The sequence below is a fragment of the Siphateles boraxobius genome, unplaced genomic scaffold (assembly GCF_051911475.1).
Source record: "Siphateles boraxobius isolate OS27281-9 unplaced genomic scaffold, OSU_SipBor_1 37, whole genome shotgun sequence".
NCBI classification, from domain to species: Eukaryota; Metazoa; Chordata; class Actinopteri; order Cypriniformes; family Leuciscidae; genus Siphateles; species Siphateles boraxobius.
Window position 1 is genome coordinate 1,820,001 of NW_027508997.1, and position 21,341 is coordinate 1,841,341.

Here is a 21,341-nt window from a genome sequence, read left to right on the forward strand (position 1 = left end):
GTGTTAAATTGAATGTGATGGGCAGATGTGAATGCTGTTCAATTATAGGAGCATATGGACATCTACTGGACACATATGATAATGCAGCTATAGTGAACATTCACCATAGCAAATATATAGTAAAATAGGTTTAGTCCAATCATTTGCCTTAAGAACTAGTATGACCGGCTATCAGTAGGTTAGGGGTAATCAGTCGTACTTCGGTATGAAATGAGATCAATCTACGCTTTTATGTAACTTGACTTAAAAAAAAAACTAATAGTCTTACAGCAAATAATTGGATGTCTAACTTGTACGATTAGTTGTAGCAGTTTATGCAACCAGCCACTAGTCAGGATTAACCAATCAAACGTTTAATTTAACACTTGAAATCTGAAAGTTTACGAACAATGATTCCGCTACTGGCCCACAATGCCTTGTGCGCTGCGGGTGCGTCACCGGAAGTATGTGCAGTGGACTTCCTCTCTCTCTTCCGCGCGTGCTTTGCGGCAGCTGTGGGGTTTATAGGTTTATTAACGAATTATACGCCAACTAGAGGATTAGTCGTTCATCATGTCTTTCCCGGCCCCGAATGAAGAGGAAGAGGTTACCGTGAGTGACTGTTTTAACACGAGATCGTGTTTAAGAGATTAAAGCGTGTAACGTTACCGTTAACGTTAGCGTGTGTTGATCTTAATCAATGGAGCATCACGATCAGACCAAAGTTTCATTCTCTTTTTTAATTACAAACTCCTGCCTCACTCTGCATTTTAATGTGAACATGTCAGATAATTTTGTAAACTTTCTCTTTTTGTCTGCAGTATGACCCTTATACCTACCCCACTGACTATGACTATCACACCGGTTAGTATCTGAATAAGTTATACATATGACAGATAAAGACAAACAACACACACACACACACACACATATATTACACAAACTCTGCCTTTCAAAAGTTTTGATCGGTAAAATGTTTATGATAATGTTTAAAATGTTTTTAAAAGAAGTCTCTTCTGCTCCCCAAGGCTGCATTTATTTGATTAAAATTACAACAAAAAACAGTAATATTGTTAAATATTATGACAATTTAAAACAACTGTTCTATTTTAATAAATGTTTAAATGTAATTTATTCCTATGATCAAAGCTGAATTTTCAGCATCATTACTCCAGTCTTCAGTGTCCTAAGGAAATCACAGTTATATGCGGATTTGATGCTTAAAAAACATTCATTATTATTATCAATATTGAATACAGTTGTATGTAGTTTTTTTCAAGATTCTTTGAGTAGAAGGCTAAAAAAGTAAAGCATTTATTTGAAATGGAATATTTTGTATCATATTAGAATGATTTCTGAAGGATCATGTGACACTGAAAACTGGAGTAATGATGCTGATAATTCAGCTTTGCATCACAGGGATAAACTACACATTACTATATATTAAAATAGAAAGCAGCTATTTTAAATTGTAATAATACTTCACAATATTAGTTTTTTAAATTTATTTTTAATCAAATAAATGCAGCCTTGGTGATTAAAAATCTTACCAATCCAAAAATTTTGACCTGCAGTTTATATACAGTATTTTTTTTAATACTTTGGCAATTTTAAGCTTTTTATCACCCCAATAAAGCTTTTGAACAGATTGATTACCTAGATGGCTATATAAAGTATGTGTCTTCTGCAGGCGACCCTAAAGCCGATCTGGCTTTTGAACGTCAGTATGAGCACCAGCAGACGTACCATGTGATCCCTGAAGTCATCAAGAACTTCCTGCAATACTTTCATAAAACCATCTCAGACCTGATCGATCAGAAGGTTTATGAGCTGCAGGCCAACCGTGTGTCCAGCGAGAGCATTGAGCAGAAGATCTACGAGATCCAGGATGTTTATGAGAACAGGTGCACAGCCATACGGTTACATTGACTTTTTCGGATGTATGTACGGAAATCTTGATGAATCATCATATTTTATTTGATTTCAGTTGGAATAAGCTTACAGAACGCTTCTTTAAGACATCACCATGGCCTGAGGCAGAAGCCATCGCTTCCCTGGTTGGTAATGGTGAGTGAATCAGATTTTTGCTGTATTCATGAATCGGAAGCTCTTAAATCAGCTCTTATCTGAACAGTTTGATTAAGTTTTTTTTTTTTTTTTTGCTGACTTGCACATGTTGTTTTGTCTGTTACAGATGCAGTTTTCTTGATCCTTTACAAGGAGCTGTACTACAGGCACATCTACGCCAAAGTCAGCGTGAGTGTGTTTGCTCATCTGTCTTGTTAGTGTTTTATAGTCAAGAAAATTCTTTGTGAATATATATATATATATATATATATATATATATATATATATATATATATATATATTGAAGCCCTAGATTAAGTCTCAGCTCTTGTCATGTCTCTTCTCATCTGTAGGGAGGTCCAACTCTCGACCAGAGGTTTGAGTCCTATTATAATTACTGCAACCTCTTCAACTACATCCTCAGTGAGTCCAAACACCAATTACATGGTTGATGGTTGATGGATGATATTTCAGACATGTGTGATGATATAAAATTAAGCAGCATTGCAATAATTTTATTTTGCTATTAAATTTCCTAAAAAAAAAAATGTATTTTTAAATGCTAGATTTTTACTGGCCTAAACATAAATATTGAGCTATATAGCTAATATGACTTAATATATGGGCTGTTAAATTAATGATTATTTTTTAATAATTATTTTAAAAAATGTATCAAAGTATCTGCTGTTTTCCATTTAAACTACCACTCAAATTTTTGGGGTCAGTAAAACATTTATTTTATTCAGCATGGACATTACATTGATCAGAAGTGACATTTAAAGAAATTTGTAATGATAACAAAGGTGTTCTTATTCAAATAATTTTTTCTTTAAACAACTTTTGGCTGCTGGAAATTCAGCTTTGCCATCACAGGAATACGTTTTTAAATATATTAAAATTAAAAAATTATTTTAAATTAGAATTATAGTTCACAATATATTTTTTTGATTGTATTATTGTTAAAATAAATGCAGCCTTGGTAAGAGACTGCTTTCAAAAACATTACAAAATCATACAGACCCTAAACTTTTGAACGGTAGTTTATGTTGAATATTGTCAAAGGATTTTTTTGCTCATATCGCCCAGTCATAGATCCTGAGTTTGAGTAGGTTTAGCTTGTTTTACATCAGCACGTTTAATATGGTGTATTGTTCTCAGATGCTGATGGACCGGCACCTCTGGAGCTTCCTAACCAGTGGCTGTGGGACATCATCGATGAGTTCATTTACCAGGTAAGAGCGAAGCGCATGTGGTTAAGGAGACTCTTGGTCCTCTTAAGGACTCATAAGTCCTCTTGTTCTGGCATCTTCTGTGTTACTGATGTTTTCATGTAAAAGTTAAAAGCTTTATATATCTCTTAAAGGGGTCATCGGATGCAAAATTCACTTTTATATGTTGTTTGCATATAAATGTGTCTCTGCAGTGTGTGGACACAACCACCATACAATGAAAAAAATCCATTCACTCCTTTTTTTTTTTATCTTCAAAAAGCCTAAACACTCTCAATAATCAAGCCGTTGGGATTTTCTGAGAAATATGATGTCATATTACTCATGCTCCGGCCACAGGCGCTGACGGACTGTCCCGTATTAGCATATTTCCACCCTCAGCCATTTGTATACTGTCCACCAAGGCAGGACTTTGTGTCTTGTGTCGACACGCCCCACGGAAGAGAGGGGTGGGGTGAGCATTTGCTCATTATAATTTAAAGAGACATGCACTGAAACCGGTCGCTGTGAACAGCTGTTTTTGAGGAGGTAAAAGGGTGTTGTTTTACACAACCATTGAGGAATTTTAACCAAAGTATGTTACAAACTTTATATGAAGACCCTTAAGAATCATACCAACTTGTGGAAAATTGCATCCGATGACCCTTTTAACATTTCTCTCTCTCTTTGCAGTTCCAGTCATTCAGTCAGTATCGCTGTAAGACTGCCAAGAAATCTGAAGAAGAGATTGAATTCCTGAGGAACAATCCCAAGATCTGGAACGTTCACAGCGTGCTGAATGTTCTTCACTCTCTGGTGGACAAGAGCAACATCAACCGTCAGCTGGAGGTGTACACCAGCGGAGGTGAAAGACGTCAACCGGCCCTCACACACTTACTACTTTATCCAGATCTCAGTGTGACACTGCTGTCTCTGTTACAGGTGACCCTGAGTCAGTGGCTGGAGAATACGGCCGTCACTCGCTCTATAAGATGTTGGGTTATTTCAGTCTGGTGGGTTTACTGAGGCTTCACTCTCTGCTGGGCGATTACTATCAGGCCATCAAAGTCCTGGAGAACATTGAACTCAACAAGAAGGTAATAAAATAGCCCAGCACTAGTGTTACTTTATTTTATTTTTTATTTAAGGGGCCATTTACAAAACAACCTTATTTTGGGGGCCTTAAACGCAAATTTTTTAAAACGGGTTTCAATGTGCTTGTTTTTGAAAACGAGACCGTTATCGTCTCTGTGTAAACTACAAAACACGAATTTGTGAAAAGGGTGACGTCATGTGCATGCGTATAAAGTGTTCAGTTTATAGGTGCGTAGTTTTTCTTTACAAAGCGCCATCGCGAACTACTGGCCTGGCAGCAGCAGGCGTAGTTGTTTTTGCCAATCAATGTGTACAGGGATTGTTTTGACAACGTTGTTGTCTGTATGTGAAAACCACAAAGGAAAAACTAAATTTTTAGTACATGGTTGTCATGAAGTTTATCATAGTTTTGTTCATATTTTTAGTTTACAGAGCCCCTAAAGGGAAATGGTGATGGGAGAAAAATTAGATGGTAAAAAACTTCTCGAAATTTCTCAGGGGAATGTAAATGTTTTTTCCTCCCATCTCATTTTTTTCCACCACCATATCCTGGCTCTGTATGTTTTAGCTTTTATTTTTATACTATTAGATGTTCATTTTAGTTACCTTTTTTTTGCAATTTGCTTATATGCATTCTATTAGTTTTTTTGTTTAAATATTGTTATTTGGGTTTAATTGTTTTTATTTAAGTTTGTTCAGTTTTCATTTATTTCCAGGTAATAATTTTAGTGCTTCAATTTAAACTTATTTCAGTTTGTCAAGGCAACATTTTTAAGTTTTTTAACTAATACTTATTTATATCAGCTTTATTTAAATGATCAGAAATGTTTTTAATAGTTTTAGTTAATGATATTAACCCTGCCCAGCTGCACTGTCACTGTCTATGGATGTCTGAAGGTTTTATGTGTCAGTATGATGAAGTTGTGTTCGTGGTGTGTTTCAGAGCATGTATTCACGTGTGCCTGAGTGTCAGATCACCACCTACTACTATGTGGGTTTTGCGTATCTGATGATGAGACGCTATCAGGACGCCATCCGTGTCTTCGCCAACATCCTGCTCTACATCCAGCGGACCAGAAACATGTTTCAGAGAACCACCTACAAATATGAGATGGTCAGTGAATTTAAAATCAAAAGTAATTTTTTATCAAAAGTATAATTTGTTGTATTGTTTTGCTATGTTGTATGCTGATTTAAATAAAAACAAAAAAACAATGTATTATAGTATTTTATTTACTGTAAAATAGCTGGTTAACAGTAATGACGATCATTTCATTTGATAATTCTTTCTAATGGACAGTAATAAGAATAATTACAGTAATAAGAATTTTCATTGTCATTAAAATAAAAAAAATAAAAAAATCCTTTTTTTTTTGCATGTGAGACTGGGTTAAATCTCATGAGCACATTCAACCTGTCCTGATATTTGTGCATTATTCCTGGTGTTATACTTAAGATTGAATTGGTTGTGTTCTGCTGTACTGTCAATTATATATGCTGTCTTAATGGTGTGATACTTAATCAAAATCATGTATTGTGTGATGTTCAGATTAATAAACAGAACGAGCAGATGCACGGACTGCTGGCCATCGCCCTCACCATGTACCCGATGCGCATCGACGAGAGCATTCACACACAGCTCCGCGAGAAATACGGAGACAAGATGCTCCGCATGCAGAAAGGGTGAGAACGCAAACACATTATGTATTGAAGTTATATTTATATACTACATAATTGTGATTGGTACAGTTTTTTCCATGTTTTTGAAAGAAGTCTTTAATGCTCACCAAGGCTGCATTTATTTGATTTGTTTGCCATAACATCAGTAATATTGTGAAAATATTTATTTTTAACTGTTTTCTATTTTAAAATATTTTAAAATTCAATGTATTCCTGTGATCAAAGCTGAATTGTCAACATCATTACTCCAGTGTTCAGTGTCACATGATCATATTATGCTGATTTGCTGCTCTATAATCATACTCATAATCAATGTTGAAAACTGTTGTGCTGCTTAGAGGGATAGTTCACCCAAAAATGAGAATTCTGTCAGTATTTACTCACCCTCATGTTGTTCCAACCCCGTAAGACCTTCGTTCATCTTCGCAACACGAATTATGATATTTTTGATGAAATCTGAGAGCTGGATCACTCCTCCATAGGCTGCTTCAGGGATTGAAACTTGACGGCCCCGAAAACTTATTAAAGACATCGTTAAAATAGTCCAAGTGACTACAGTGGCTCAATCTTAAGTTTATCAAGCGACGAGAATACTTTTTGGCTCAATCTTAAGTTTATCAAGCGACGAGAATACTTTTTGTGCGCAAAAACAAACAAAAATAACGACTTTATTACTACTATTCAGGGTTCCAGACTGCGACCATTTTTTGAGAATGTGCGAGTTAAAATGTTATGTGGTCGCATTTGTGCGAGTGGACGCTTGAGCAACAGAACGCCGTTGTATCAGCAGCTGCAGTCCGTAACTTATGTTCAAAATGAACGAGTAGGCTACATCATGAATCCATTTTCCCAACCGTGTTTTTGACTTATTCTGAATCACTACGGTACGCCTATAATAAGTGTTTATATTCGGACTATTTTATCCCGGGGTCGTCTCGGCTGCGGAGTAACCCAGTTCCTGCGTGACTCGCCATAGACCTTAACGGAGAGAAGTTCCGTCTACAATGTTCTTCCGCAAGACATGTGCAGTTTATTTATTGACGAACGCAGACGTCACGCGCATTGCACACTGATGGTGAAACGCGCCAATTACGAATTCACGAATTAAGGCATATAAAAATGATAAAAAATGGTCTCACGAAACACAGAGCCCCTTCCTCCTACGTCTTTTCAGCGGTTATATTTTCCTCTGTCGAGCGATTACTCTCATGATCGCTCGACAGAGAAAAAGGAAATTATTATAAAATGCAGAAGGTAAGGAGTGTGAGATTTCTGCTTTTTGTTACAACTATAAACTTTGATAACGAAAAATCTGTATCAGTTTATTATAATACTCTAATCTTTTAAAATGTAATGCATACATTTGAATGTTTAATGATTTTTAAAAGATAGAAAGATGATAATAGACAGATAGATAGATAAAATATGATTCAAATGTAAATAGATTGTATATAATTCAAATGTAAAATGCTTAAAATTACAGATTTAAATTACTGTCCAAAATCCATGAAAATCCTGAAATTTGGCAATAATAATTAATATATTACAGGTATTTCTGCTGCAACCCAGAAAGCCTTTGCTAGCCTTGGTCCATTAAAACCACTATTCATCAGCATGCATTGATTAATCCCATGGCATGTAGCAAAAAAAAAAAAAAGGTGTGACCAAATCATATGCTGGTGCGACCAACTGAGAAAGTTGGTAGCACCAGTGCAACCAGTGGAAAAGTTAGTCTGGAGCCCTGCTATTAATTTCCTTCTCTGTGGGCCTCGAGTCAGTTCACTAGTATAATAGCATAAGCTTCTGTTGTTGTACGTCACACGCATCACACAAATGATCAGTGTTGGCCAATAGTGAGCCTACGTGTGACGTAGCTCTACGCTATTACACTAAGTTAACTGACTAGAGGCCCACAGAGAAGGAAATGAATAGTTGAAATAAAGCTCTCAGCTCTCAGATTTCATCAAAAATATCTTAATTAGTGTTCCGAAGATGAACGAAGGTCTTACGAGGTTGGAACAACGTGAGGGTGAGTATTCTCACTGATAGAATTTTCATTTTTGGGTGAACTATCCATATAATCTTTTTGTGGAACCATGATTTTATTTTATTTTATATATATATAGAGAGAAATTATTTGTTTTAATTTATAAAGACATTATAAATGACTGATCAATTTATTATATTCCTGAATAAAAGTATTAAAAAATGACACGCATGCATATGTGTCTGTCTACACAGCATCTAAAAAGTTCTGATTGTTTTCCCCCTCTTGTTCAGAGATCTACAGGTGTTTGAGGAGTTGTTCAGTTTTGCCTGCCCCAAGTTCCTGTCACCTGTAGTTCCAAACTATGATAACGTTAATCCAAATTACCACAAAGAGCCATTCCAGCAGCAGCTCAAAGTGTTTGCAGAGGAGGTGCAGCAGCAGGCGCAGCTCTCCACCATCCGCAGGTACAACACCCTTTAATTCACGCTTTGGCCAGATCTGTCTGGAGGAACAAGAATTATATGGTGTGTCTGTTCCTGGAATTATCAGATATTCATGGTATATTTATAAATTAGAAACACTAGGGGCTGAGCACCACTTAACTCAGTTTTAGGAACTAGCCACCAGGACGGTTCCCAAAAAAACGAATTTCCCCCCAGGGCCATTTTCCTGGTTGCATTCGGACCGGTAGCAGGAACTCTGAGGTGACGAAAGCACACAGAGACACTTATTTAAGCACGGCATTTACAGACATCAACAGCTGGAGGATAGAGGACGCAGATCGTGTTTGGACAGTCAATGTACACTCGTGTCATTGGTAATTCTTATTATGCTGGGTTAGACCCTGCTCTAAAGTAGGAGCTAATTTAGTTCCCCAAAAACAAGTTCCTAGAACTAAAATCGTTCCTAGGTCCTGTGGTGCGAACACGCCAGAAACCCGGTACTCCACCAATAGTCCTAGGAACTGTGGAAAGGTTCCTCTGGTGCGAAAGCCCCTATTGTGAATATTGTGTAATACTTAAATGTGCTTTTTATCTGACCATTAGGTTTCCTGTTCCTGTGTTTTGTTATATTGGTGATTAAAAATGATTCTATTGAAAAAAGGTGGAAAGCATTCCATAAAAATCTTAAAGGACAAGTTCGGTATTTTACACTTAAAGCCCTGTTTTAAGATCGTTTCTGATGAAATAGAACGGTTAAGATTGAAATTTGGACACATGCTGCTGTCCCGAGAATTTTCGGTTTCTGTGGTAGCACCCCCCCACCTCCACAATGGTTTCATAGGGGCACTGGAACAATCATTCATAAAACGCATTAAACTTTAGTTTACAAAGACGTGAAACTCACAGAGTGGTCTGGGGTGTTCACTGATATGCTCACACTAGGGCTGCAGCTATCGATTCTTTTTGTAGTCGATTAATCTAGCACTTAATCGATCGATTAATCGAGTAATTGGATATTTTTTGTGTGTGTGTTTTATTAACAGAATAGTTATATTAAACTTGTCTATTTCAGTTAAAGCTGTTATAAGTTATATACTATAAGTTATATAGTATGCAAGTTATAAAGCGATCTCATATGTGAATTTTCCTTTAAGATGTTATAATATAACCACTCTAAGCAACTTTGTGTATTCTGGTAGTTTAACGCTGAAGAAGAGCTGTAACGTGACTTGTTGTTGAACACGCAGTAAAAGCTGACGCACGTTTTGTTACGTGCGTTTTAACTGAAAAATGAGAATCTTTATTAAAAACCAACAGGCTGGGGACTTTAATTTTTTGTTGTTGTCTGTATTTGGCAGACGTGAAATACAAACAAGGTCTCGCAAAGACTGCAATACAATATTTGTTCCTCCATCACGTCCCGATGTGTACAGTGAATGCATGCTGAAATTATTGTTGCGTGGCTATATAAAAGTTTAAGCATATGTGATGCATTGCTGCAATTGGTCTGACTGGCGTGTGTGTGTGTGTGAAGGGGTTCTTTTTTTAGGCTATACTCTTGCAATTGAACGTGATAGTTACGTTTACTACTTAAAAATGTCATCAAAGCTAAAAATCATATCTAGTCAAACCGCATCACGACATCGCTACAAATACAGTATGGGATTAAAATCAGCGAACATCAATAGGCTTAGACTACGTTACCTTGTTTCAGCGAGTTAAGTGTATTAAGTGAATTAAGTGTGTAATGATCCCAAACTTTAGACAATTTCTGCCGTTTATTTACATATTTATTCTCCGCCATCGCGCCAACTAAATTCAAAATATATGCTTCCTGAACAGGTCCGTGTGAATAAACGGTCCGTGTGAAACAATCAAATCCCTGCGCCGCGCGTATAGTACGCGTCATAGGAATTTAACGAGGCTTCGAGGCAGAGTTTTTGCCTCGAGGAATTTTTATACAGAAACTAAAAATTCTCGGGCCAGCACCATCGGTCCAAATTTAAATCTTAACCATTCTATTTAATCAGAAACGATCTTAAAACAGGGCTTTAAGTGTAAAATACTGAACTTGTCCTTTAATACCTTAAAATATATTTATATTTGAGGACTTCAGATGCAAAAGGCTCCAAGTCCGTTTAACGTTTTTCTTTAATAATGTTTTTATCAGGCTCCTATGTATAGGTTTATACCTAAGTACCGACATTTCTGAATTGGCTGAGACTGGGATTTAGTGAGTTTGATGAACGTATACTATGTGTTGAGAGCATTCACTCAATATTATCCCATTTTTAATCGGAGATCTTCATTTACATATCTTTTAAAGATATTTTAGTTTCTACATTTTTTTTTTTTTAAATCTACCTAGCATCAACTTTAATTTTTTTATAATTATGTATATTGCCCAGCCCTACATGCAGCTGGAGCATGTTGGTTGTTATAAAAACTCCTCAGCTGACTCGTGTGTTTCTCTCAGTTTCCTGAAGCTCTACACCACTATGCCAGTGGCCAAACTGGCCGGATTCCTGGACATGTCTGAGCAGGAGTTCCGGATCCAGCTGCTGGTCTTCAAACACAAGATGAAGAACCTGGTGTGGACCAGTGGCATCTCTGCTCTGGACGGAGAGTTTCAGTCTGCATCTGAGGTTGACTTTTACATCGACAAGGTGTGTGTGTGTGTTGACTTGGGCAGTTCTAGTTTAAAGACAATAATGCTAGGTTAAGGTTTTAAATTATGAGATTAAATATAGGGCTGCACAGTCCTGAAAACTTGGATGTTTCATTTCAATTTTAGCTTTTAATTATTTATTTTACATACTGGACATTTTATATGGTAAATATTTTTAGAGGTAGAAACAGTTAGAGATTAGGAGGAAACTGCGGCTTTACCGAGCTCAACGGCTCTAGCCGAGCTGAGACATAAACTAAACGCTGTCGGCTATTTTAAAAAAGGAAAGAAGCTGTTCAATATGTCCCGCCCTGTCTTCCTGTTTCAGTGGAAATGACGTCAACACACTGAATAATGCTGCGCTTTTCAAGGCACTTCAGTGGGCCTTTAATTGGCTGGATGTTTCTCTATGATATGATCTTAAAATATCTCAAACAACTTAAAGATCTAAAAGTCTTAAAGATCTTTAGCAAATATATTTTTTCTGAATGTTTTTACTGATGAAATAATGATCTTTGTGAGTGCAGACTAAAACATCATCACATTGTCTTCCATCAGGATATGATACATATTGCAGATACCAAGGTTGCCCGTCGCTATGGCGATTTCTTTATTCGACAGATCCACAAGTTTGAGGAGGTACACTTTAATTATTTTTCAAACATGCATATACTCTACGCATTTCCTTTTGCAATTACAGTTTATGTAAATGTTTTGTTGTATTTAACATCAACATTGTCACATTTTGATTGTGCCTTTTGATGTTCTGTAGCTTAACAGGACGCTGAAGAAAATGCCTCTGGCATCTGGCACCTCGGCTACGACCAGCTCCACGTCACGAGCCACATAATGCAGATCCTATCAGACGTTTCTCAACTAATTAGAACCTGATTTGATCTTACTGTGATGTCCATCAATCACAGGCCGACCCAGACTTCTCAACTGAACCAGTTTCTGAACTATAATACCATCCCATTCAGTTTCACTGACATGCTCTGGAGTGTCAAAAACAAGCAAAGCTGTTGGAAGTCGTTCTAATGCTTTTTTCTAAGTCAATAAAGTTTGATGTGGCTGAACCCTAGTTTGGAGGAGGAGTTGTTTTTTTGTGTTTTCATATTACATATAGTGGCCCTGAAAAAGTTATGGTAATTATGCATGAACCAAATTCTTGTATAAATTATCACATTGAATGACTTCAGACGATTTACAGTGTGCCCATGTTTCATGATTAGGCTGTAAAGTCCACATGAAACCGAAATTGCTATTGTCTTTTCTGTTTTATTGAAAAGTATGTCCAAATGAAACCGCTTCTCAAACGAGGGACAAAAAGTAGGGTGAGACGTGATTTTGTCCATCGGGAAATGTCTGGATCGTTGTGTTTTTACGAGAGTCATTTGATTGACACGTAGTCCTGCGCTTGTGCCAGTAGGAGATGTCACTGCAAGAGGGAGGTGGAATAGACCTTATTCAGAGCAGCGCCATGACAGGTATGAAAACAAGGCTGTGTGGATTGAGTTGGCGTGTTTTCAATGGCATCGGCTGTAAAAAAGAAATCTCCTAGATCACTATTTCCACAGCTCAATGTGTTTGGAGTTTTTTGCCTACTGGAATTTATTGAAAAGATATTTTTGCAGTGTTCCGTCAGCAGAACAATCTAAAAACACATTAACATTACAGCACACCCACGGAAGAGAGATGTCTATCCCTTAGCCTCGCTTTCATTCCCTTTAAAAATTAAAGATGTCGCTGTGAATGTTGCAGGCATGTCGGAAATATCGTAATTACGAGTTGAACGCCAGCACAAAGTCGTAAATGCGAGTGGGAAGCTCGGGGTTTTCTTTTAGTACCGAGTTAAAGGGATATGCCACCCAAAACAATCCAATGTTGTCAAATACACTAACAATAGATTTGACAGTGGCTTCATAAATTAAGCAAAACACAGCTGAAGCACATTCTTTGTTCTTTACTTGTAGAAAATAGTTATAGAACCTTCCTTTGTTTTTGTAAAGTTAATTAAGAGAAGGTACATCGCCATCTTGCTCCGATCGAGACTCTCCACACACCCGCTGACGCCATAAATACGAACTTGAACTTCCCAGGAGGACTTGAACGCTTTTCTTTTTATATTATTTTTTAAAATCTTTTTATTTTAGCCTACTTGTATTATTATTTTTCAATTTTATTTTCCTATATAATTATTTTTACACTATATGTAGGATTATTCTCATGTTTATTGTTTGACTGGCATTCCAAAAATAAAAAGGACTTGAATGCACCAGATGTTATTTTGATTAAAGATAATGGGTGCACATTAATCAAACAAAGAGGTACACAGACAAGATTATTTAATATAAACGGCAAAATTCTATAAAAAATAACGATAGTCCATTTTGATTTCACGCATCGGTGCACGCCTTACTTGCCAGAAGATGGCAGTAGAATCTTTATTAACTTATATAATCTGCAGGATCATTAAACGATACCAAACTGAAATTTTCTTTCCATTTATTTTTTCACAACTTTGGGCTGACAATAGATTCCTATACAACAAAATATATCTTGCACTGTGACAACAGTATTTTTTAATAGGAATCCGGATGTTTTTAATCTTGTAACCTTTCCAGTTCGATTTTAATACACAGGTCAATATGAAAATCCCGAAAAACTGAGAAAATTCATTTTGTCAGTGCAGCGTGTACATCATGTAAGGCCCACTTTACACTTTAATATCCTGCTGGGCTTCAATACTTAAAGGAATGCCGTCCTCGTGACGACTGTTGCTTTGGTCAATGTTATCATCTTCAGGACCTTGAGGCAAAACTGTTGCATATTTCCTTTATTCAAACAGGATCCACAAAGATTTTCCATCCACAGCCTCAACGCTTAGACAATATGACAAAGAAAAGTTACAAAAAAAGGGGAATATAAAAAAATAATACCATACAACACACACCGCTCAAATAATCTGGTATAAAATATTGAAAAATAAATACACTTAAATACAACCATTTACACTCAACTGTTTGGTAGGTCAGCATTTTCTTTTCCAAAAATATCTTTTATATTCTTTATTTTTATATATCAAAAAAGTAAAATAAAATGAAAACATGTTGTTTCCCCGCTCTTAAGTGGCAGTGTTCTGTCATATTTTAACAAGTTGACTTTGCTTTTTTTTAAAGTTCAAATTGAGTTATGACATCTCATAAACCTTACAAGCACTACAAGTGAAACACTGCCATGTTTATTAAAACCATAACACATGACAAGTCCCTCAGTTCAAGCTAAAACAAAATCAAATTTATTTTTTCTTTGTGGTTCACTTGACCAGACACAAAACTCTGGCCTCAGTAAGTTCAAGTGGAAACAGTGTTTGGTCTGCTGACTGGGTTTCCTCATTGGTCCATGAAACTTCTTTTTGTCCATTAAAAAAAAAGAAAAAGCAGATTACACTTTTTTCAGACAGTTCAAAATTTTAAACAAAGTTCATTAGGTGATTTCTGTAAAGTCTTAAATCCGGTCTATAAAGGACATCGGTACAGAGAAGCTTGCAGTACAGTCTATTTCCTCGTGGTCTTTTCCTTTTTATATGAGATGGACTTTTCACACTTAACTGTTAACCCAGGCTAAAAAAAACGTAATCATTTTCAATGCTTTTTCACATTGTTAATAACATTGATCAGACAAGAACAGCTCACAACCTGCTTTTACAAACACTTGTGTTAATGTCACCAGCATCTAAATCTATGGATGCACAATATATCGGCCACATATCGGTATCAACCAATTTATGTTCATTTTTAATGTTATCATTATCGGCCCAATCAGAAAATTTGGCCGATATATTAAAGCCGATAAAAAATGTATTATTTCCTTTAGCTGAGACTCTTCAGATGCGCACTGTTCGCCATGATGGTTTTGAACTGCTTGAAATGTGATTGGAATCACTTAAAAAAAAAAAAAAGTTATGTATAACGTGCTGTCATATAGACTATATACAATTATGATGAAAACATCTTTATAATTGTGCTCTTGGGACATGGCTTTTAATGGTGAGACTTTTGTTTTTGTAATCAGGCTCTCAAAAATTATATAAAAATTTGGATTTTTGATTTATCGGCTAATATATCGGTTATCGTCTTTCAAATATAAAGAATTATGAATTATCAGCATCGGCCAACATTTTCATATTGTTGCATCCCTATCTAAAACCCACGGTTTGTCTTATAGTTAAAGTGCCATTTTTGGAAATGTTTAAAGATGGCATGAAACAGAAGTTGCGATAGTCTTCTTCTTTTTTATGACGTGTATATCCTAGTGAAATGGCTTCTCAAACCAGAAAAAAAAATGACAGGCGGGATGTGATTTTGACTGTGGGGAATTGATTGGATGGGTTGTGGTTTGCTATTGGTGGATCTCATGTGAGTGACAGGTTGTCCCGCCCTAGAACCAGTAAACACGTCATCAGAGAAGTCATACAAATTTGTTTTGTTTTGCAACATTCTATATAAAGGCCTGTATGTATACTTGGGCTGTTCAAAAATTAAAAAACAAATATGAGATATTCATTTTCTATATAAAATACTTAAAAATACACAAACGAATATTGTAATAGAATAAACTAACCACAAAAAACAAACAAAAAAAAAACCACGTGAGTTTAAGGTAGCTACAAGATTTAAATGAGTTAAAATGTAAAAATAACTCCAATATCATTCACTAGAGATGTGTGGAATGGGGGTAAATTAAGTACGATCTGCTGTGACGTCACAATCATGGTGCATTGTGGTCTATGGATCTTCCTGATGTTGAGTAGACTCGCTTCCTCGGTCAAAATCGAGGGATCGAGTTCTGGCCAAATAAACTTCCCTCGTCCACTTGACAAAGTTGAACGCACTTCAAAACGGTTACAGGGATTCCCCCGAGGGGAAGAGTGTACATCTCAAAGTGGAGTTAAACGCAGCCAGTGATGTTCAGTCAGCCATATGTAGGTTAGATCCCTTGAAAAGACAAGGCAATATTAGCTCAGCCAACAACACGCGCCATTTTTCAACCAATGGCAGACAAGGGAACTGTTTGGGATGCCTGCACCAAAACAGAGAACATTTTTGCCATTCTGCTTTGTGAACTTGAACACCTCACCTTTAAGTCTTCTGAAATATAAGTTAAAAATTAAAAAAAAATTTTTTTATAAAATAATATTGTTTCTTAATCTCTCCAGTTAACATGTTGACCATCACTGTTGAACATTTTTAAATATCAACTTTTCTACTAAACAGTGTAAAAGGATACTTCCGGCGGCCATATGAAGTGCATGAATATTTGAATGATTTCATTTACGATTGGTTGTCTGTTGCTAAACTCCTCAATAATTACTATCACTGTACTGTTTCACACTATATACGCCTGGCACTGCAATATACAGTACTGACACTGTTCTGGCTTCAGTTAAACACTTTCCAAATTACAAGTGTGAAATTGTTGTTTAACCCCGGGTTAGTTGTGATTTGAAAAGCCCTAGAGATATACTCTCATAAGCAGTTCAAATTGTTCATTATACAAACTGTGACCCATTCAAATATGAAAAAGTAACTAAATAAAAACTAGTGTCCTTGTTTGGCCTTCCACTGGTCTGAGAGTGCATTCGTTTCTCATAGTGTAGTTTGAGTGTGTGTGGTTAGTCTTAGTGCTCTTTGTATAGCCCTGACAAGATAAACTGTACTTGTTTAAGTCGTTCCCAGTCTACACACACACACATCTACACCTTCTCACACCTGGCCCTTACAAACCTGAACTCTCCTCCAAACCTCAGGAAAAAAAAGAGCCAGGAGTGGCGTGCACCTTGTCGTTTTCTCAGACCAGCGAGGCCTCGGCTAGTCATAATTCTGTGATCTCTAACGGACTCTTGGACAGAGTGTCGCTGCCCTTGTTTCTGTGTAAAGGTGTTGATTTTGCGGATTCTGTTCGGGCGTTGCGTTCGGCATACAGTCCGCCGTCTGCGTGCAAGGCTTCAAGGGAGCGTGCCAGAGCCCGCTGGTCGTCTTCAGGCAGGCTGTTGAGGTCAGAGGTCAAAAGCGTGCCCGTGCTGCCGTGAACCGCGTGTACCCCGTCAGGACCCTTGAGCTCGATCGGGAGCTTGTGCTTGAAGCGAAGGGTTCCTCGACCCCCGACACCAATGCGCTCATCGTCGTCATCATCCAGGTCACTTTGGATCAGCTGAGAGAGGAGAACATGGATGGTGATGAATGCATGCATGGTGGCATGGAATTATGGATAGATGTATATGATGGATGGATGAAAGGTGAATGGAAGGAATGATGGATAAAATGAGGAATGGATGGATGCAATATTAGAGTGATGAATGCATGCCGGGTGGGATGAAATTATAAATGCAAACATGAACACATGGATTAATGGGTTAATTGGTTGATAGATGATTGAATGAATTTACAGATTGGTGGATGGATGCATGATGGGTGGATAGAAGGAATGATGGATACAATGATGAATTCATAGAGAGATGCGTGGGATTATTGATTGGTAGATGCATAAATGAATAGATGGACACATGATGGGTAAATAGAAAAACATGGATGGAATGATGGATGATTGAATGGATTTATGGATTGGGGGATGGATGGAGGATAGAATGAATGATGGATGCAATTTTGAATGGATGGATGCATGGATGGATGAAATGAATGCATGCATGGTGGGATGGAATTATGGACAGATGCAATCGTAGATGAATGCGTGGAATTATGGATTAGCAGATGCATGGATGGTTAAATGGATGTATAATGGGTGGATAGAAGGAAGAATGGATTAAATAATACAGTAGATAAATGATGATTGATGAATAGATTGATGCATGGAATTATAAATTGGTAGACAATGGATTCAAGGCAAGGAAAGGAAGAAGAAGAAGAAGAAGAAAAAGAAGAAAAATATTAACAACAGAAAAACTCACAACTTTATAGCAGTTTTAGCGGAAACACTAAGTGAGAGCAGCAAACACATCAGTGAAGCAGTGAAGAGCAAGTAAGCAGGCTCTAAAACAGCCTGGGAAACATTAGCAGGGTCACATGACTTAGTGTGGAGAACACAGATCTCTCTGAACAGCAGGACAACCCAGGGTTTCTATTGATAGGACAGGGTGGAGACAGTCAGCCAGCAGTGAGGAAGAGGGGTGTAGAGGAAGAGCAAATACAGCACCCTGTCACATCGCCCACCTCTGTGACTGATGATTGGTCACCGTGGCTTGTTGACTTGGTGACCAGACGAGCAGCAAACAGCTTTTTGAGTCTCAGGTAGTCATCCAGAACCACATTGAGCAGCGAGCCCTGATTGGATGGCAGCATTGGTCATGTAGTGTCTTTTGAACTAAATCCTAACTCCTTAAGAATTCATTAAGAACATGATCTCACTTCACATTATGTTTAAGGGTCTCAAACGCAGCATTTTTTTGGACAAAATAACACCATAAATGGTGATTCTAAACTCAAAATACATTTGAACATTTGAGTTATCGTACGAGTTTGTGTCTACGAATCAGTCTTCAAAAAGCACTGAAGCTCTATGATGATCCCATCTTCTGTTGTTTTCTATCAAAGATTTTATTTGATTGGCCTTGTTTATGTACTCCAGCATTAACAGCTTTATCAGAAACTCTTGAGTTAGATGTTAGATTTGTAGTGCATGTTCTAACCTTGATGGGTCCCTCTCTCATGATTTGCCCTAGTTTGGCAATGTTGTCATACTCCTGAATAGCAGCTTGTAGATATCTGTCATCCTCTGGTTTAGAGGCCTGAGGCTCACGTCCAAATGTACCCTATGGAAGAAAATAATTATATTCAGTACCCTATAAAAGTCAATATGTCAATTTAGACTCTACAAAGGCAAGATATCAGTTCCGTACTTTACAAAGAGAAGGTTTGTGTTCATGTGATGTGGCATGATTCTGACAGTGTTTCTGTGTGTGAGTTACGTGTGTGCGCGCTGGGCTGTTCCAGAGGTCAGCGATGTCACTCAGGTCTTCAGGAAGATCATCCTCATGCTCCGCCTGTGCAGCTAACTCCAGATTCCTGCAGAAAGGATCCAGCCACACTGGATTCGCTCTATAAACACATACAGAGAAAGAGAAGCATTGTGATACAGATAATAACCAACACTTTATTGTTGAACATTTGAATGTTGTCACATACAGTAAGAGTATTTTATGTCTTATCACACATGTGACCATTTTAGCAATCTGGAGCACTGTTAACATACAAGTCGCTTTTCTACTGATTACATGGCATGTCACGATCACAAACCGTTCTCGGCCCGGAATTTACAGCACAGTTGTCTAACCATGCTGAACTGTGCTGGTAGAATGAGTGTAGTGACATCGCCACTCAGGATTGGTCTTTTCTCTGTAGCAAGCCAAGCTTGCTATTTGAGCGAAGTAAATAAGTTAATAATAAAATTTACAAAATACCTGATCATCCTTCATAACGCAGTCGCTATTTACTTCTCATACCATCTGCAAACTCTTGTGTTGCCAATGCAAAGACTGACAGATTTGTATTACATTCCAAAGAGCTCCGTTATCAGCCCCACAGTGGAAAATGAAACCATATCCGTAATGGCTGTATGGAATACAGCAGTATGGAATGGTTAAGCAACGAGAACGGTTTGGCGGCTATACAAAAAGGCTCACATCACCAACATCGTTCTATCGCTGTCTCACCCTTCAAACGTGTACTTGTTAGTGTTGGGCATATCCAGAATATCCATCAACCCCTGATTTCCTGCAGATAGAGAGAGATTACAGCAACAACAACACTAACACAAAGCCATGTTTGTCCAACTTCAACATGTGTGAGGATTAGTCTCTGCTTCCTCCAATCGGAGGAATGGGACATTCCCAGCATTTTACCTGTGGAGCCGGCAACAATTGCCTTCAGCTTCCTTTTGTGCCTGTTTAAAACACAAGCAAAAAACTTAAATGCTGATAATAGAACCACACATAACATCTGGTTATGCATTGAAAAGGAAGTGAGTGAACATGCAAAGTGGTAAAACAGGATCTTATATGTTACTTCTTTCTATGAGAATCTAATGCATCTTCTCTAAAAAGTCGAAAAAGTGTCTAGTGCTCTGACTAATCTCAGTTCATTCAGAATGTAATACATGACACAATCTGTTTTTAAAATACTCACACTGTGCGGTAATACCAGTTCATCAGGATAAACAACATGGCAGCAAGGAAGAGTAAAACTGCCAAGATGATAATGGCCATCTAGAAGAGATAAAGAGGTTTTCGTTCTGGATATAATGTATTCTTGATACAGCAAATACACTGAATACAAACACACACACACCTGTAAAGTGGTGAGGTCATCAGGTGCACGTGCAGTCACGGCAGGCTGAACGTCCAAAACGTTGTAGTTTCGAAACAGATTCCTCAACTGCTCCATGTTATCATCGATCATTTGAATCACCCTGAAAAGCAAAAAATCAATTCAGTGAATCAATCGTCCTCAATGGATCAAAGTAACTGTGGATGAGACTATTCCAAGGCAAGAAGTCATCACTGTATTTGGATGTTACACAACAAAACATTTAGTTATTTTTACTTTTTGTTTAGTTTATCTAAGTTTTGAACATGCAATAAACAATATTTTTATGATGGATTGTCATAGTGCAGAATTTAAAGTCAGGATCTTGATCAAGGGTAAAAAAACGAAAATCTAAAACCAGCCTCAAAATCTTATTAAAAACATTAAAAAAAGATAATGCAGTGGTAAACACTTCCAAGAAATGTTAATGTGACCATGCAACAAAATAATATTTAAAACATTATTTAATACTATTTATTAAATCATTATACACATAATATTTCATTTTATTGCTTTTAAAAATATGTTATTTTAATAAGAAGCAACCCCTGGGACACAGTTCAAGAAACAACTAATTGACATGTATTGATCATGTTTGGTATATAACTTACTTTTCCACATCCAGAATACGGTTTGTCTGTTTGTTGACCACATGAATCAGAACATCAGTTTGAGCAAAGTTCACTCTTCCCTTCTTATCCACATGAAACTATGGGAAGGAAATATCTGAATTTAATCATTTGCATGGCCATGACTGGAGAAATATTGGATATAACTTTGTACAGATTGGCGAGTAATCTTATTTCTCACAATATGAATAATGACAGAACA

The 21,341-nt window shown here is 37.1% G+C and overlaps 2 protein-coding genes across 2 annotated transcripts in view; one reads left to right on the forward strand and one right to left on the reverse strand.

Moving 5' to 3' along the window:
- The first annotated feature begins 418 nt into the window (after positions 1 to 418).
- Positions 419 to 12,211, forward strand: eif3s6ip (eukaryotic translation initiation factor 3, subunit 6 interacting protein). Its single transcript, XM_077196906.1, has 15 exons — positions 419 to 591; positions 801 to 843; positions 1,670 to 1,883; positions 1,967 to 2,046; positions 2,174 to 2,235; positions 2,400 to 2,469; positions 3,205 to 3,278; positions 3,948 to 4,119; positions 4,197 to 4,351; positions 5,293 to 5,463; positions 5,899 to 6,032; positions 8,310 to 8,483; positions 10,939 to 11,128; positions 11,689 to 11,769; positions 11,903 to 12,211. The coding sequence occupies exons 1-15, from the start codon at positions 553 to 555 to the stop codon at positions 11,978 to 11,980; spliced, it is 1,737 nt and encodes a 578-aa protein (XP_077053021.1). The 5' UTR covers positions 419 to 552; the 3' UTR covers positions 11,981 to 12,211.
- Positions 12,212 to 14,566: 2,355 nt separating this feature from the next.
- Positions 14,567 to 21,341, reverse strand: part of cdh23 (cadherin-related 23) — a 294,684-nt gene continuing 287,909 nt past the window's right edge. The window contains exons 60-68 of the mRNA XM_077196907.1: positions 21,122 to 21,219; positions 20,493 to 20,613; positions 20,331 to 20,410; positions 20,048 to 20,088; positions 19,859 to 19,919; positions 19,115 to 19,244; positions 18,836 to 18,958; positions 18,360 to 18,470; positions 14,567 to 17,343 (exon numbers count right to left, since the gene is read on the reverse strand). Of these exons, the coding sequence (XP_077053022.1) occupies positions 17,005 to 17,343; positions 18,360 to 18,470; positions 18,836 to 18,958; positions 19,115 to 19,244; positions 19,859 to 19,919; positions 20,048 to 20,088; positions 20,331 to 20,410; positions 20,493 to 20,613; positions 21,122 to 21,219 (1,104 nt within the window). The 3' untranslated portion in view covers positions 14,567 to 17,004. The remainder of the gene's footprint in view (positions 17,344 to 18,359; positions 18,471 to 18,835; positions 18,959 to 19,114; positions 19,245 to 19,858; positions 19,920 to 20,047; positions 20,089 to 20,330; positions 20,411 to 20,492; positions 20,614 to 21,121; positions 21,220 to 21,341) is intronic.

What these genes read in the sequence shown, in the direction of transcription:
- eif3s6ip (XM_077196906.1), top strand. Translation starts at nt 553, where the DNA reads ATGTCTTTCCCGGCCCCGAATGAAGAGGAAGAGGTTACC. An exon ending in ATGAAGAGGAAGAGGTTACC is followed by an intron (nt 592 to 800) that starts GTGAGTGACTGT and finishes TTTTGTCTGCAG; the next exon opens with TATGACCCTTATACCTACCC. An exon ending in TTGACTTTTACATCGACAAG is followed by an intron (nt 11,129 to 11,688) that starts GTGTGTGTGTGT and finishes GTCTTCCATCAG; the next exon opens with GATATGATACATATTGCAGA.